Raw genomic sequence first — 15984 nt, 5'->3', positions numbered from 1 at the left:
GGGGACCCTTCTGGGTGCCACAGTCATTGCAGTGGGTTGTAGCTTCAGGCCTTCTCAGCTCTGTGGTTACTGTGGCTTCTTTGTTTACAAGCAGATTCTTCCCAGCTTGAAGAATATTTTGTTTCTGAATCTTAAACTCTCTCCAGGAATAAACTGGAAACAGTTTGAGAAAAACTTGTATTTGCTTCAAAGGCTTAATTGGGAATACGCACCCAGTGGCTGGTGTTGCCCCATCCTGCCTGGCCTCCTTCGGGGCGGAGACTTCCTCTGTTCCTCCACCAGAGGGCCTCGGTCCTGCGCGGGAGAAACCCTCTTGCACCTCAACGGGGGAATTGAATTTCTCTATCCGTCATCGATCTCTTTTGGCAGCCCGGGGCATTACCCGCATTCACTGGACTTCTTCACCTGGGCCAACAGATTTTCTTTCCAGTTTTGGATGAGTAATGAGTATTTCATTAGCTGTCATCACTGGGACACACAGAATTTACGTTATGAATATATGAAGTAATTTGCATATTAATGATGCAAAACATAGACCTGAACTCTTGGATTCATATTTTGTTCCTTCCTCTAGAGTTACACTTCTGTTTTGGAGCTTATGTGTACCCAGGAAGGTAACAGAGTATGGTAGAAAGCTCCCAGCTCACTGTCTGTCTCACTGGGCCTGTGGCTTGAGCAAGCCCTTCACTTCTGTGTCATAATGGACCGGATTCTGTTGGATCATTTATAGCTGGAAAATTCTGTGCTTCTGTAACTGTCTAAGTAGCTCATTCTGTTTCCTAGGACACTGGAAACATTCTCAATGACCAGTTCCTATTTGTAGGCTTCCCTGGGTTACAATATTTAGGTTTGATACTGCTTATTCCAGGCCTGATTTCTATCTGGTAAATCAGCCCCTTCAACCAGGGTCTCCACTTATGTTGCCTCAGTCACAGCTTATTTCATACAATTCAAAGTACCATCCCTTCTGTACCCAGTAGGAGTTTAATCCATGATTCTGGAACAAAGTTAGACTACCATATTCATTCCCATCCTTTGTTTAGCTGTAGCTATTTCCTTCCCTCCATGTTACTTAAGAGAACTGAGCTTCAGTCCAAAGCAAATGTACTTTGTTGCCTGTGAACATGGATCCCATAAAAGCAAATGAAGGAGAAAGCAGAGAAGATTGCATGTCCCAGGGCCTGTTACCTAATCTTTATTCACGTCTCTGTTAGATTTCCTTTAGTGCTGCTTGGCGTCCAGAGCACAGCTTTTCTTTTTATGCCACCATCAAGCTTCTCATCTGATATCATCTGATATGTGGGGGTGAGAGGACTATGGGAGTATTTATGTACCTATGCCAATAAACCATTATCTTAAAGTTCTGGGGCCATTCTTGTGCATGAGAGCCCTGGGATGTCATGTAGGTATAAGATGCGAATTAATAGCCCTCATGAGTGCTTGTAACTTAGAGAACCCACATTCAGGTTTGATTTAATACCTTTGCGTGATTCAAAATGTCATCCAAGAAGAGAGCCAAATACCTAGAGCATCTGCCACAGCCTACAGAGGCTGGCTGACACGTTTGCACTGGCTGACCCAGGCTGTGGCTTTTTGGAAAGATGAGATATGTTCTAATGAGCAGGTTATAAATATCACCGAGTTATGTCAGAGGTGGTGGCAGCGCTTAATGTAAAGGGACCGGCTGGGGAGCATTTCCAGCTCAACAGGCTGGATGCAGCTTTCAGAGAGGACAAGTGGGGCTTGAAAATATTGACCAGGGTGTTACAAAGTAATTATTTGTCTCTTAATGAAACATGTCACCAAATGTGTCCCTGTGGGGTGTGAGTGACAGTGAGATGAGGTGTGCTGTGCTCACACTCAGGGAGCTCGGTTCCAGCTGTCACACACTCGCTCTCAGAAGGGGCCTCTCACCCCTTTGCTTCTTTTTGTCAGTGTGGGGTTTGGAGGAGGGTTGGTCTGATGAATTTACCGGGTTTGGTAAGTTTACGTTCTCAAAGATGCAGAGTGGTTGCTTGGTGGAGTTCCTGTTTTTTCGTGCCTTTCATCTTCATATTTTATCCTTACCCATGGTGCATACAGTGCCTTGCTCATATTCCAGTGCCCTTTTGCCCAGTGTTATCTCCCACCTTTTAAATGAAAATATAGATTTCAGTCCCACTCTACAGAGCCATTGAGAGTTTGAACACAGACTCTTCTAAGGTATCTTGCTTTTTAATTTGTTGGCCTCAACTCATTTTCAAATTTTTATTTTTTAGAGAAAATGTGCTAGGGGTTAGAAAACTCAAAAGGCCATCAATCTTAGGTCAAATGTTTCATTTAACCAAAGATGGCTAGACAGGGGCAGAGTAATCGTTTGCTTAAAATCTAGCCAACAGCTTTTATGCAGACAAAATGCATTGAAACGTGCATGTAACGCATTTAATATTAATACATGCCAGATGAAAACCGTCAAATTCTGTGTCCACACAGGAACTTGACAAGAGGAGTCGGAAGATTTAGAGAGCTTCTCAGAGCAGTTGAAACGAGAACAACTCAAAACCTGCGAATGGTAAGTGTGACCAGTGACTTGATTGAGGCCAGCAGGCACTTGTCTCATAGGTATTTACATTCATATTTTTTTACATTTATGTATTATAAATATATGGAACAAAGTTAGACTACCATATTCATGCCCATCCTTTGTTTAGCTGTAGCTATATTTATTTTTATAATAAATATATGTCACATATATTTAAATATTTATTGTAAATATATGTCACTGGGCTTATGAACTTGAGCAAGCCGTTTCACTTCTGTGTCATAATGGATATTTATGTGACATACATTTATAATATATAATATAGAAATATGTTATAGATAATATATAACATAAATTTATAATATATAAATAGCAGTTTACTCGTTTAAAGTTTTTAGCATATTCACAGAATTGTCCAGCTCTCACCAACATTTAATTTCAGGACATCTTAATCGCCCCCAAAAGAAACTCTATACTCATTAGTAGTCAATCCCCATTTTCCCCTCCCCCTAGTCCCTGGCAACCACTAATTTACTTTCTGTTTCTATGGATTTGGCTATTTGGGGCATTTCCTATAACTGGAATGATACAATTTGTGGTTTTGTTTTTTTGTTTTGAGATAGAGTCTCGCTCTGTTGCCCAGGCTGGCGTGCAATGGCACAATCTGGGCTCATTGCATCCTGCCCCAGCCTCCGAGTAGCTGGGACTACAGGTGCGCATCACCACACCCGACTAATTTGTGCTCTTTTTGTGACTGACTTTCTTTACTTAGCATAATGCTTTCAAGGTTCCTCTGGGTCACAGCGTGATCAGTATTTCTTTCCTTTTTATTGCCAAATAATATTCCATTGAATGGATGTATCACATTTTATTTGTCTGTTCATCAGCTGATGGACATTGGGTTGTTTCTACTTTGGGGCAATTACAAGTAATGCTGCTATGAACATTCATGTACAAGTTTTTGTGTGGACATATGTGTTCTTTCTCTTGGCTGTATACTTAGAAGTGGAATTTCTGGGTCATATGGTAACTGTGTTTAACAATTTGAGGTGCTGCCAGACTGTTTTCCAAAGCAGCTGTACCATATTACATTCCTACCAGCAGTTATGAGGGTTCCAATTTCTCCACACCCTCACCAACAGTTGTTATTATCTTTTTAGGTGTAACCATCCTGGTGGGAATGCAGTGATATTCCATTGTGGTTTGATTGGCACTTCCCTGTTGGCTAATGATTTTGAGCATCCTTTCCTGTGTTGTTGGCAGCATTCTCTGCTGAAACCTGAGAATTGCACCTGTTAAGGCAGGTAGAATGGAGGCCCTCATGGCTGCCAGGGTGTTGAGGGGTTGGTGTATGCTTATGATTCATACCAAACCCAGACAGAATAAGACACATTGGATCCTGAAGGCTGCTAGTTGTTTGGCTAATTGTATTAACTATAAAACTTGGAAGAGAAATATACAACATAGTTAAATTAACTGGTTGGTTAGCAATTTGGCTCTCCTCTTGACTTGAATTCTTTCTTTGCTTTTTAAATCCTTTCACTTTCCTATCTAGGGACGCTCATTAGGTAGACCTCTATAACTTGCCCTATATAACCATAGCCAGTGGGTGCTTGAGTGGAGGACTGGTGCTTATTAAAAGCTAAGCAAATGCCACATGTCACAGTTGATGTAGCAAACTCATGTAAGGTTGCAATTTATCTTTTGTCACCCATACTTTTGTCCTTTCTTTATCATGAATCCTTTAAATGCTGTGGGAGATTATTCAGTTGGGCAAGGCTAAGAGATTCATGTCATAGGAAATGACTTCATTGTGGTGTCTCCAGAGTTTTAAGATGTAGACATACAACTCATGGGGCCAGATGGCCAAGCTGGGCTTTCCTAGAATTATGGGGGTGAGACAGGATGGGCAACTTCACACACACACACACACACACACACACACACACACACACACCCTGTCATCACCACCACCAAGAGCTCAGTTGCCTTCAAAATTTACTTATATATCTAATGTGATTTATAGGTGCCTTAAGAAGTTCAAACAAAGTATTTCCATTTTTAGGGTTCTTCAAGGCAAAAGAACCTACAAGAATGCTGTCTTTTCTCTCAAATTTACCTCCTCTCAGTATTTCATAAAACTTCCCAACTGGTCAATATGAACAGCTTCTTCCAAGATTTGGAAGCATGATGAAAGTAACTGACTGAATTGGCAGGTGTTTTCATAATTGTTTTAAAAGCGCATTTAAAAAGTCAATCTTTCAAAATTGCTTAAGTGTGGAGCATTTGTTCATATTGTCAAATCTCACTGGTATCTTGATTTACATTGTACGTTAGAAAGTTTCTCCAGCTAATGACATTCATAAGCAGTGTTTCCATCGGCCTTAATAACTATGATATTTTTAGATTAGCTGATAATTGCAAATTTGTAATATTCTTATGAGGTGGAAAAGTTGCTTTGTAAACTATCTGGTGTGAGATCGTAGCAGAGAAGGATTTTAAAGTATGTTTTCTACATACAGTTCCACTCTTACGTATATACTCCAAATATTAAAAACAGGTGTTCTGCAGTGAGCTATGTGTGACTGCACCACTGCACTCCAGCCTGGGTGACAGCCTGAGACCCTGTTTTGAAACAAACAACACAGGTGTTCAAACAAAAACTTGCACATGGATGCTCATAGCAGCACCATTTATGATAGCCAAAAGGTGAAAGCAATCCACATGTCTAGAACTGATGAATGGATAAGCAACATGTGGTATATCCATGCAGTGGAATATCATTCAGCCATAAAAAAGAATGCAGTACTGATACATACACAACAATATGGATGAACCTTGAAAACTTTATGCTAAGTAACAGAAGCTGGTCACAAAAAGACCCATATCACATACTTTAATTTATATAAGATGACCAAAGTAGGCAAATCCATGGAGCCAGAAAGCATATTGGTTGTTCCCAGGGTCTGAGAGGGAGGGGAAGTGGGGAGTGATTGCCTAAAGGACATAGGGTTTCCTTCTGGGGTGATGTTCTGGAATGTTCTGGAACTAGATAGTGCTAATGGTTGCACAACATTGTGAGTGTCCCGAATGCCGTTGGATTGTGCACTTTAAAGAATTAAAATAGTGGCTTCTGTGTTACGTGAATTTCACCACAAGTTTTAAAACACACACACACACACACACACACACACACACACACACACACACACACAAAGGGCATTTCATGACCAAATTTGTACATAAACATCCAGGTCTTATTTCAGGCCCACTTCCCACCTTTTTCTCCTTTGATTCTGAATTTATTTTATAGTTACCAACAATTTGATGCATTTAAACTACGGGCTAAATGTAGGTTGAGTGTAAAAAGTATGCTAGATATTGGTGATCTTGCTGGTAATTTCATATTTATCATTTTTTTCTGAACTTCATTTGAGCTTTCAGTGGACATAACCAAATGGCCTTCTTATTAGGTAGAGCACTGATGAAGCGATGTCTTTAAAATATGCAATCACATCACAACCCCATTTTAAAAAAAATCTCTCAGGAAGGTTAATACCCTGAGGGAAAATGAAACCTAGCATGGGCTATCTAGTAGTGAACAAGCAAACTGTTTAGGGCAGAAATTTTTACAATTTTAAAATCCCTCCATGGCAAATATATTCAGAAAATGAAATCCCTTGTTCATTTTTTTTCCTTTTAACATTTATTTCTCAGCTATAGTGAGTAGAAGTTATTTTTGCCAGTTGAAGTTTCCAGCAAAAGTCATTAGCTTATGTGACTGCAATGAGATCAAAATGAAACTATAATGGAAGGCTTAAGAAAACAGTTCAGGAGCTGTTTAGGTCCTGAAAATTGTGTTCTTATGAGATCTTTACAGATGGCTCAGTTGGGGATGATCAGAGTGCATTTAATTTCACATTTTTATAGACATTTAATGCCAATGGGTCTTACTTGGGAATAATAAAGAAAGTTTGCCTTTACCCAGTGGTTATCAGAAACCACTCTGTTAGTGATTTGGTTGGATTTAACTTTCCTTGTGGTGTTTTGAGAGATTTCATATGGATGAAAGCTTAGCAAAGCCCTCTTCTGAAACATTTACTTATTTTTTTAAAAAAGGCTCCTTCTCAGAAAATCAGCAGTCTTTGCATCTTCAAAGAATGCTGAAACCTGGTGGAAAACCATGCTGGGTTCTGGTGCCTCCTCTGGCTGACCATGGGTAGAGTGAACTACCCTGGGATGCAGTGCTTCTCTTTTCAGAGGAATTTTTTAAAATTACTTATCCTCTTCTTTGTTACTGGAAGATGATAAGCTAAGTGAACTGACATGCATCAGTCAACAAAACACTTCTTAGTACATACCACACATTCTTTCCCCCCATACCTTATATTATACATGGTACTGTTTTAGGCAGTGGAGTTACAGAGGTTTGGGAAAGCATATTACTCTGCATCTAACTTGGAGGACAGGATCCAGATGTTTCTGGGTTTTCACTGTGCAGAAGGAGATACCCATCCAACTTTGAAGAAAGGTCTTTCTTGATCGGAATCATGTTCCCATTTTGCCTTCCCTATTGCACAAGGCAGGTGAGAACCTCTGGGCCAGGAGCCCAGGATGCGCTGAGAATAGACACTCAGGTGCTGAGTCCTTGGAGGTGGGACTTATAGGGCTGCCATTGGTACATTTAAGAAAGAAGATGTCTACAGTAGACACTGGATTTTCAGTGAGGATAATTTTTTCAGGGATAGCATTATCTAAGCTGAGTACAAGCTTTTTGCCAGGTTTGAGGTTTAGCACACATCATTAGTGATGCTAATATCTGCAGCTCACCTGTTATTTATAGAGCTCTTGGGAAAGGGCTTAGCCAAAAGTTTCAGTTGTTTCAGGTATAAAATATGTTTAGTATTCCAGAGTGTGACTGATGGGGCAGCATTTGAAGTACATGAACCTTTTTTTTTAAAGTGTTCAAACATCTTAGTGAATCATATTTTCTTTTCTTGTCATAAACTGGTACAATTACCATCGTAAAAGAAAAAATTTTAATTATGAGCCTTGCAGTAGTGCTTAGCACAATGTGATGATATAAATATTTATTGACTGACTGAATGAATGACTAATACAAAATAGATTCATGGCTGTGCTTTTCCTCGTTTATGTTCCCAGACAATAGCCAGGCAGCTGGCAGAGATCTTGTTGCGGGGTATGTGTGAGCAGAGCTACTGGAACCCTCTGGAGGATCCACCATGCCAGTCACCTCTGGACGATCCTCTCCGCAAAGGAGCAAACACAAAAACCTACACTCTCACTCGGAGAGCCCGTGTCTACTCAGGAGAGAAGTATGAAAGTTGATGTCCTCACTTGTAGGTTATGGGATGGGAGGGAAACTTGGGAAAATTCAAGGATGATGAGAAGTACAAGAGTAGATTTTTTTTCCCTAAAAGAAAATCAAATGAACAAGTCTCATTTTCCACTTTAGTAGAGATTCCTCATTACTTTTTATACCTTCAGCAAGTATCTGTGCACTACCAGGGACATTTTAAGTAGGAGAAAGTTCTCATCTCAGTGCTTGGGTGCCATTTGCAGCCATCACTATGGGTTTTTGGAATTTTCATTCCGTTTATTATAAGACCTCAGCATCAGACAGCAATCAGAAATAAAGCTATCTGTAAGCCATCTAACATCTAACATTCAATCTCACCCTTCTAACATTTCTTCAGCAATTCCTTGATCCTTTTGCTTAAAATTTTGTTCTAAATGGAACTAGATGTAAGAAGGAGAATCTAATATTTTCAAGTAATTGGAAGGTGATGTCTCTTTAGAACTTCTTTATCTTTTTTAAGTTTTAAATTTGAGACTTGATCACCTTGGAGGAAAATGGGCCAGAGAGTCACTACAGTCTTAGCATGAGCCTTCCCCAGGCCAGAGGAAGCCAGACAGAGGAGGGAGAGACAAGGAGAAGGGCTGGGAGGCTGGAATGGTTGTTGACTCATTCTCAATGCCTCCCATTCAAGTCTTGAATTCCCATCTTTGCCTGCTCTTTTACATTTTTTAATTTTTAAAATTTTTTATTTTTATTTTTTGAGATGGAGTCTCGCTATGTTGCCCATGCTGGAGTGCAGTGGGGCAATCTGCAACCTCCACCTCCCAGCTTCAAGTGATTCTCCTGCCTCAGCCTCCCAAGTAGCTGAGATTACAGGCACACACCACCACACATGGCTTTTTTTTTTTTTTTTTTTTTTTTTTTGAGACAGAGCCTCGCTCTGTCACCAGGCTGGAGTGCAGTGGTGTGATCTTGGCTCACTACAACCTCCACCTCCTGGGTTCAAGTGATTCCCCTGCCTCAGCCTCCCAAGTAGCTGGAACTACAGGCGCATGCCAACATGCCTGACTAATTTTTTGTATTTTAGTAGAGATGGGTTTTACCATGTTGGCCAGTATGGTCTCGATCTCCTGACCTTGTGATCTGCCTGCCTTGGCCTCCCAAAGTGCTGGGATTACAGGTGTGAGCCACCACGCTGGGACAATTTTTGTATTTTTTGGTAGAGACAGGATTTCACTATGTTGGCCAGGCTGGTCTTGAACTCCTGACCTCAGGTGATCCGCCCACTTTGGCCTCCCAAAGTGTTGGGGTTACAGGCATGAGCCACCACCCTGGCCTTTACCTGTTCTTATAAGGACAAGACATGTTGGCTTTTCAGAATCTCTGTGTGAAGAAAAGGGGAACACACATGAATAAATATTGAAGACCTTTTCCATGTTTTCAAATTAGAAAAACAGCTGAGAGGATGAGGTGGCAGCTTCTGAAGTCCCAGAGAAAGCACTACTAGAGATGGCATGACTAGACACTTTCTCCATCTGAAGATCAAGATTTCAAACTTCTGAAAATAATTGTTGTTCTTTTAGAGGAGCTGGTGTTTCTTCAAGGTTGCCATCTCTTAATAATCCTCTTGACCCTTGCATTTCTCTCTCTTGTCACCTTCTTGTTCAAGTTTGTGTTTCTTACATGGATTCAGATGAGTTCGCGTATTCTTAGCTTTTTCCCTAGGCTTATCTTAATTTAGTTTTCACCCCCTTTTCTACAGCCTTGTTGAACCATGAGTTTGCTTAATTCACAATCTGTGTTTACTCTTTAGTCCTCATCTGGATTCATAAAGTATCTGTTCTAGCAATTTTCGATGCTCTTATTTTTAAAATGCTGACCCCTCATTATTAACTATTTAGAAGCAGGTTTGGGGTTCATTTTAAAGTGATATTTATATCGTAAAAATAGACTCTAGAGTTTTCCCCTGCTTTAGACGCTTCTTAATAACCAAGGTGCCAGGTGCATTAAGGACCTCCTTTCTCACCCTCTTCCCCCAATCCAGTTTGACACATGGCTGGAACTCTGTGTCTCTTTGGGTGCCATCCAGTATGGCCTCACCCCTTGAAGGCAGAGAAGCTCACAGTGCTGGCCGTTTCTCCATTTCCTGAACCACTCAGATTTTGTCGCTTTTCTAATGTCAGCTTTCCCATGTGTACAAAGAGAATTATAGAAGCAAAATGCAGCTCCAGGAAATGCAGTCATTAAAGGGAGCATTCCTATAGTAGCACTGGCTACTGAGTCACAAGTTTCAGTTCACGTGGATACACGTGTCAGCTTTTAAAAAAATTGTTTTATTGAGACATAATTCACATATTATACAATTCATCCATTCAAAGTGTGCAGTTCAGTGACTTTTAATATACTTGCATAGTTGTGCATACATCGCCATGACTAGAACATTTTTATTACCCCCAAAATAAACCCAGCACCTCTTAGCTGTCACCCTCCTCTCTCCCAAGCCCCTGAATTTCCATATGAATTTTAGAATTACCTTGTCCATTTCTGGAAAAAAAAAAAAAAAAAGGCAGCTGGGATTTAATAGGAATTGCATTGAATTTGTAGATCAATTTGAGGAATATTTCCATATTAAAAATATTAAGTCTTCTGATCTATGAACATGAGATATCTTTCCATCTATTTAGGTTGTCTTTAATTTTTTTAAATAATGATTTGTATTTTTCAGGATATAAAGCTTGTATTTCTTTGGTTACGCCTATTCCTAAATGTGTGTGTGTGTGCACGCGCATGTGTGCGTGCGTGCACATGTGTGCATGCAAAAGTGCGCTATTCTTTTTGATGCTCTTATAAATACAGTTGTTTTCTTAATTTCATTTTTGGATTGTTCATTGCAAGTATATGGAAATACAGCAGATTTTGTAAATTGATCTTGTATACTGTAACCTTGCTAAATTTGTTTATTGGTCCTAATTTTTTGGATTCCTTATGATTTTCTATATCAAGATTGTGTCATCTATTAATACTAATATAGATGGTTTTATTTTTTCCTTTCTAACCTAGATGCATTTTATTTTCTTTTCTTCCTTAATTGCCCTGGCTAGAACTTCCAGTACAATGTTGAATAGAAGTGGCAAGCGTGGACGTCCTTGTCTCATTCCTGATCTCAGGCAGGGGAAATTATCTAGTCTTTTACAGAGTATGTTGTTTTCTGTGGGCTTTTGTAGATGCCCTTCGTCAGGTTAAGAAAAGGGCTTCCTATTTCTAGTTTGTTATTTTTATTATTAATGGGTGTTGAATTTTGTCAACTGCTTTTTCTGCATCAATTGAAATGATAATGTGGGTTTTGTCCTTTATTCTAATGCTATGGTGTATCACATTAATTTATTTTCACACATTAAGCCAACCTGCATCCCTGTCCAAGTCATGGCATATACTCCTTTTTATTATTGCTGGGTTCTATTTGCTGATATTTTGTTAAAGATTTTTATATCTATATTTATAAAAGATACTATTCTGCAATTTTCTTATGATGTCTTTGTCTGGTTTTGGTATTAGAGTAATATTGGCCTCATAAAATGAGTTGGAAACTATTCCCTCCTCTTCTTTTTGAAAGAGTGTGTGGAGAATTGGTATTAATCCTTTAAATATTTGGTAGACTTCACCAATGAAGCCATCTGGACCTACGCTTTCTTTGTAGGAAGTTTTTTTTTTTTTTTTTTTAATACTAATTCAGTCTCTTTACTTATTATGGGTCTATTTGTATTTTCTATATCTTCTTGAATCAGTTTGATTAGTTTGCGTCTTTCTAGAAATGTGTCTGCTTCATCTCAACTACCTAATTTGCCTCCGTACAGTTGTTCATAGCATTCCTTTATAATTTTTTTTGTATTTCTACAGGGTTGGTTGTCATGTTCTCTGATTTCTCATTTTAGTAATTTAAGTCGTTTTTCTCTTTTTTAGAGTCAGTCTAACTGAAAGTTTGTTAGTTTTGAGGAACCAACTTTGGGTTTTGACTTTTTTCTGTCGTGATTCTTGAATCAGTTTCAAGAATTCTGTTCTCTGTTTCATCGATTTCCACACGAATTCTATGCCTTCATTTATTACCATCAGTTTTTAGCTTTGTCATTTTGTGGGTTCAGAGCTCTACTTCTTAGAATACGAGTAAAGAGGAACAGCTGTGGGAGTTATTCTTGTTTGGAGGTTGCCTTCTTACCAAGGCAGGACTCTGACCCATCCACATTGGCAGAAAGTACATTCTCACCATTCAGTTATGCCGGTTTGGAGGTGGGAAAGGAAATCTGTAGATAATGCAGAAACCTCGTTTTGGCTCACAGTCTCCTTCCCCACAGTCTCTTATGATAAGTATAATAAGCGTCAAGCAAAATTTAGATGGCAGAGATCCTTCTAGCTCCAGAAAACCACAAGGACCATTCAGAAGAGTTGGTCGTAATGGAACGTAACTGAAAGACAAGCCCTGCCAGGAAGCTCCACTCCACCCCTGGTCACGGAGACCTGAACATGAAATGCATACAAGATGCTCACTCTGCTCATCTTGAATTTGAAGGGAAATACAGTGTAGAAAATCCTGGATGGAATGAGAAGAGGGGTCACCTGTCATAGGCTTCCTTGCTTTCTTTTATTCTGGGTGTTTCTGTGAAGAATTGTATCAGCTTTTGTTTACTTATTTTTTAGAGTAAACTTTTTTGGATACACAGCATACATAGAGAAAAATAAATCAAAAGTATGAAACTTGATGAACTTCCACCAAGTTAGCATATCCATGTAAGTAGTATCTGGTCAGGGATGGACACTACTGGAGCCCTAGACGCCCTCCTATGGCCTCTCCCAGTCACCACCCCCATCCAGGGCAGCCCTCTCCTGACTTCTGTCGCAATCATCAGTCTGGCCCCTTTTTGAAATTTATATACATGGAATCATACGATATGCACTCTCTAATGTTTAACTTCTTTTGTCTAACTTTATATTTGAACTATTCACCCATATTTTTTCATGTAGGAGTGTTTTTCATTGCTGTGAGGTGTTTCATTTTATGACTGTCCTCCAGGATATTGATCCATTCTGCTTGTGTTGTGAGTTGTTTCCCATGAGGGGCTAGTAGGAACAGTGCTTCTGTGAAGAGTCTTGTACATGTTTCTTTTTTCCCCCTGCATCTACATGTTTCTTAATGTGTGTGTGTGTGTATATATGTGTGTGTGTGTGTGTGTGTGTGTGTGTGTGTGTGTGTTTCAGTCAGGTGTACTTTTTTTCATTGTATTTCTTGTAAGAAGCATTGAGGTAGTTTCAATAATTAAATGCACATTAGACTAGATAGTTAACACAAAGTAAAGCAGAAGATTAAAAACAGTTATTGTGGATACTGGTTAATATTGGATAATATTGCCAAGAAATAGATGATGAAAAGATTCATTGAGTGCTAGTGAGTACCAGGCATTGTCTAAACTCCTTTGTAGGTCTAGGAGAAAAAGGTGATTATCATGGAATACTGAATGTAGATCTGAACCTCTTGGTTGCCAGGAGTTTTTGGTAAGGATGGGGATGCTGTTTAAAATGGAAAATGGTGGGGGATGGTCTTGGCTGGGGAGGGCTGGACAGCCTGAGCCAGGCACTGGCCAGGCCCTTCCCTGGACACAGTACATCCTCAAGAGCTTGCAAAAATAAATAAAATAAAATAAAATGGAAAGCAGAGGGATGTTGAAGGGTCAGGATAACTTCCTGATGGCCAAACCGAAGCTGTGTAAATGACCAGCGGCACCGCTGGCTGCTGTCATCTCCTTGCCTCTGGTGCACACAGCTCACCTTGGAGTCGTGGAGAGGCCCATCCTCTCAGCAGGAACATGGAAGCACTTGTGCAAGGTGATGTTCTAGGTGGGATTCACCTGACCCACTCAGCAGAGTGTAGCCCAGTGGACCTGCACTGGTCTACGTGAGGGACCCTTCTTTCTTTGTCATGCAGAGATTTTTGACCTATATGGATTGACAAGAAAGAGAAGTGTGGTGAGGCCTCAATAGTCCTTGCATCAGACCAGCCAATCCCTAATAATCAAGATGCGCTCTTAATTTTCAATTTAAGTCCTATTCCTTTCTTGGTAGCAATTTATCCACATAAACCTGGGATCGACAGTAGATTCTGCCTTGGCATGCTTGCAGACAGTGTGACTTGGGTTCGGGGTGGGACTTCATCTTGGCCTCCATGCCTCAGCTCTTATCTGGCTGGCTGTGGTTCAGAGGCTATGTTTCTCCTGGAATTTCCTGGTAGTATCTGAGCCAGACATACTAAAATTATAAAGGAACCATTACTAGACCTTAGAGTTGATGTCATTATTTACAAATCAACTTTCTCATGGGTTGGCAGTGTTCAAGGCCCTCCCTGTACCTAAATACAGAGTTTTAGGGGGTGCCAGTGACCTTTAGACATTAACTTGTCATTAGTTATATAATGGCTAACGATGACAGAGAGATGAAGTGCAGTTGGGTAAAGTTGGATTAATTTCTTTCGCATGATTGTTTCTACAATTACAGTAAAGTTTCTACGTATCGGAGGAAATTTTTAAGAAAAAGCTATTATGTAGGAGCCCTGGCAAGATGATGATTACTACTTATACCTGAGAATTCTCGCCCTTGTTCCCTATGTCTTCTGTAGAATCAGAAAATCAGTCGGTAAATTCATCCAAAGTAAGAAAATGGGCAGTTTGCCTAAAGGTCACCCAGTGAGTTGGTGACATGGCTGGGGCGAGAACGTACCCTCCCATTCTCAGCGCAGCAGCCGCCCGCACTGCCGCCTCCTTTGCCAGCCCGCCAGCTCTTGGGAGCTTGTCCTCATGCCTGCTGAGCCCTGTTTTCTCCTTCTCCCCTTTTGTCCCCCACCTTCCCCTTCACGCAACTTCCTCTGGATCTAGGGCCGCAGTTTTCCCACTCTTCAAGGCTGAGGCCTGGGTACCCCAGTATCTCCCCCTGAGGCTCGTGAGCCGCAAAGAGGAGAAGGCCACAAAAGGAAGGCCCCAACAGTTTTGACCATTCACCGTGAGCTCCATCCATGCTTCCCTGGGCAAACAAGAGGGAAGGAATTGGCCGGAAATGGGTCTAGAGAGTTCATAATGATTGAGAGGGAGCCTTCCAATGTGTAGTTGTTTAGGTCTGTCTCTTAAAACTACCTTTTCTCCCCCGACTTCTTCTGCTGGCCTTGGGAGCCTTGCAGTGCTCCTGAGTACCCACCTTGCCTGCCACAAATAGGGAAGTTAGAGGAAGTGGAGCTGGATTCGGTTAATGTGCCACTTGTTAGCAACTATGGTAAAAATAACACAAACTAGCATTTAAGCAGGCTGGATGGCTCAACTGGAATCTGGAGATTAGCCATGGACTGAATTGACTGCTGTGAAGTCACAATTAGCATAGGCTCTCTCTCTTTTCAGTTGGTCTGGACAATGCAGAACTGGCTAGCCATGAACAAAAAAAATGATTCACGTTACTGCTTGATTTGCAAGATCCCAGTTGCATGTAAGCACAAGCCAGGATATCAGGAAATGATGACTGGACATGGGTGTGTGCATACACACACACACACACACACACACACACACACACAATGGTTCACATTACTGTTTTATTTGCAAGGTCCCAATTGCATGTAAGCACAAGCCAGGATATCAGGAAATGATTGCTGGGCACCAGTGTGCATGTATAAGCATGCACGCACGCGTACACACACACACACACACACACACACACACACACACACACAACATACTGAGGTGATTGTTTGGGAGACACTTAATTCAGAGCCTTTAGGCTCTATTTCAGAATCTAAGGGGAAAGAACTGTCCCATCTGAAAACCCAGATCATCTCAAGCTGACTTCTGAAGCAAGTCACTGCATATCCCCGAATCTTGCTCCTCATTCTCAGGCCAGCCTTTTCATAAAATTTTAGCCTCAGAAGACCGATAGAAACCATCCTGCAGGTGGCTTCCTTACCTCTGGGGGTGTCAGCATTGTAATGAGAATGCCAGGCACTGTGTTTCTTCTATCTTGCTCTTTGTCATCCTAAGATGCAGTACAAAATTGCCAGCACTTCAAAGAAAACAAATGTTTATAATTATGTGAAAATCCTTTTTTTTTTCCTTTTATC

General features: G+C 40.6%; 1 protein-coding gene across 9 annotated transcripts in view; it reads left to right on the top strand.

The window, feature by feature from the left end:
- Positions 1–15984, top strand: part of TTC7B (tetratricopeptide repeat domain 7B) — a 258957-nt gene that overhangs the window by 92674 nt on the left and 150299 nt on the right. For all 9 annotated transcript variants that reach the window (XM_017882311.1, XM_017882310.1, XM_017882309.1 and 6 more), the window contains 2 exons: positions 2473–2551; positions 7685–7857. In XM_017882311.1, the coding sequence (XP_017737800.1) occupies positions 2473–2551; positions 7685–7857 (252 nt within the window). The remainder of the gene's footprint in view (positions 1–2472; positions 2552–7684; positions 7858–15984) is intronic.

The sequence above is a fragment of the Rhinopithecus bieti genome, unplaced genomic scaffold (genome assembly GCF_001698545.2).
Source record: "Rhinopithecus bieti isolate Rb0 unplaced genomic scaffold, ASM169854v2 scaffold_12086, whole genome shotgun sequence".
Classification (NCBI taxonomy): Eukaryota; Metazoa; Chordata; class Mammalia; order Primates; family Cercopithecidae; genus Rhinopithecus; species Rhinopithecus bieti.
This window is presented reverse-complemented; position numbering and strand designations above follow the sequence as displayed.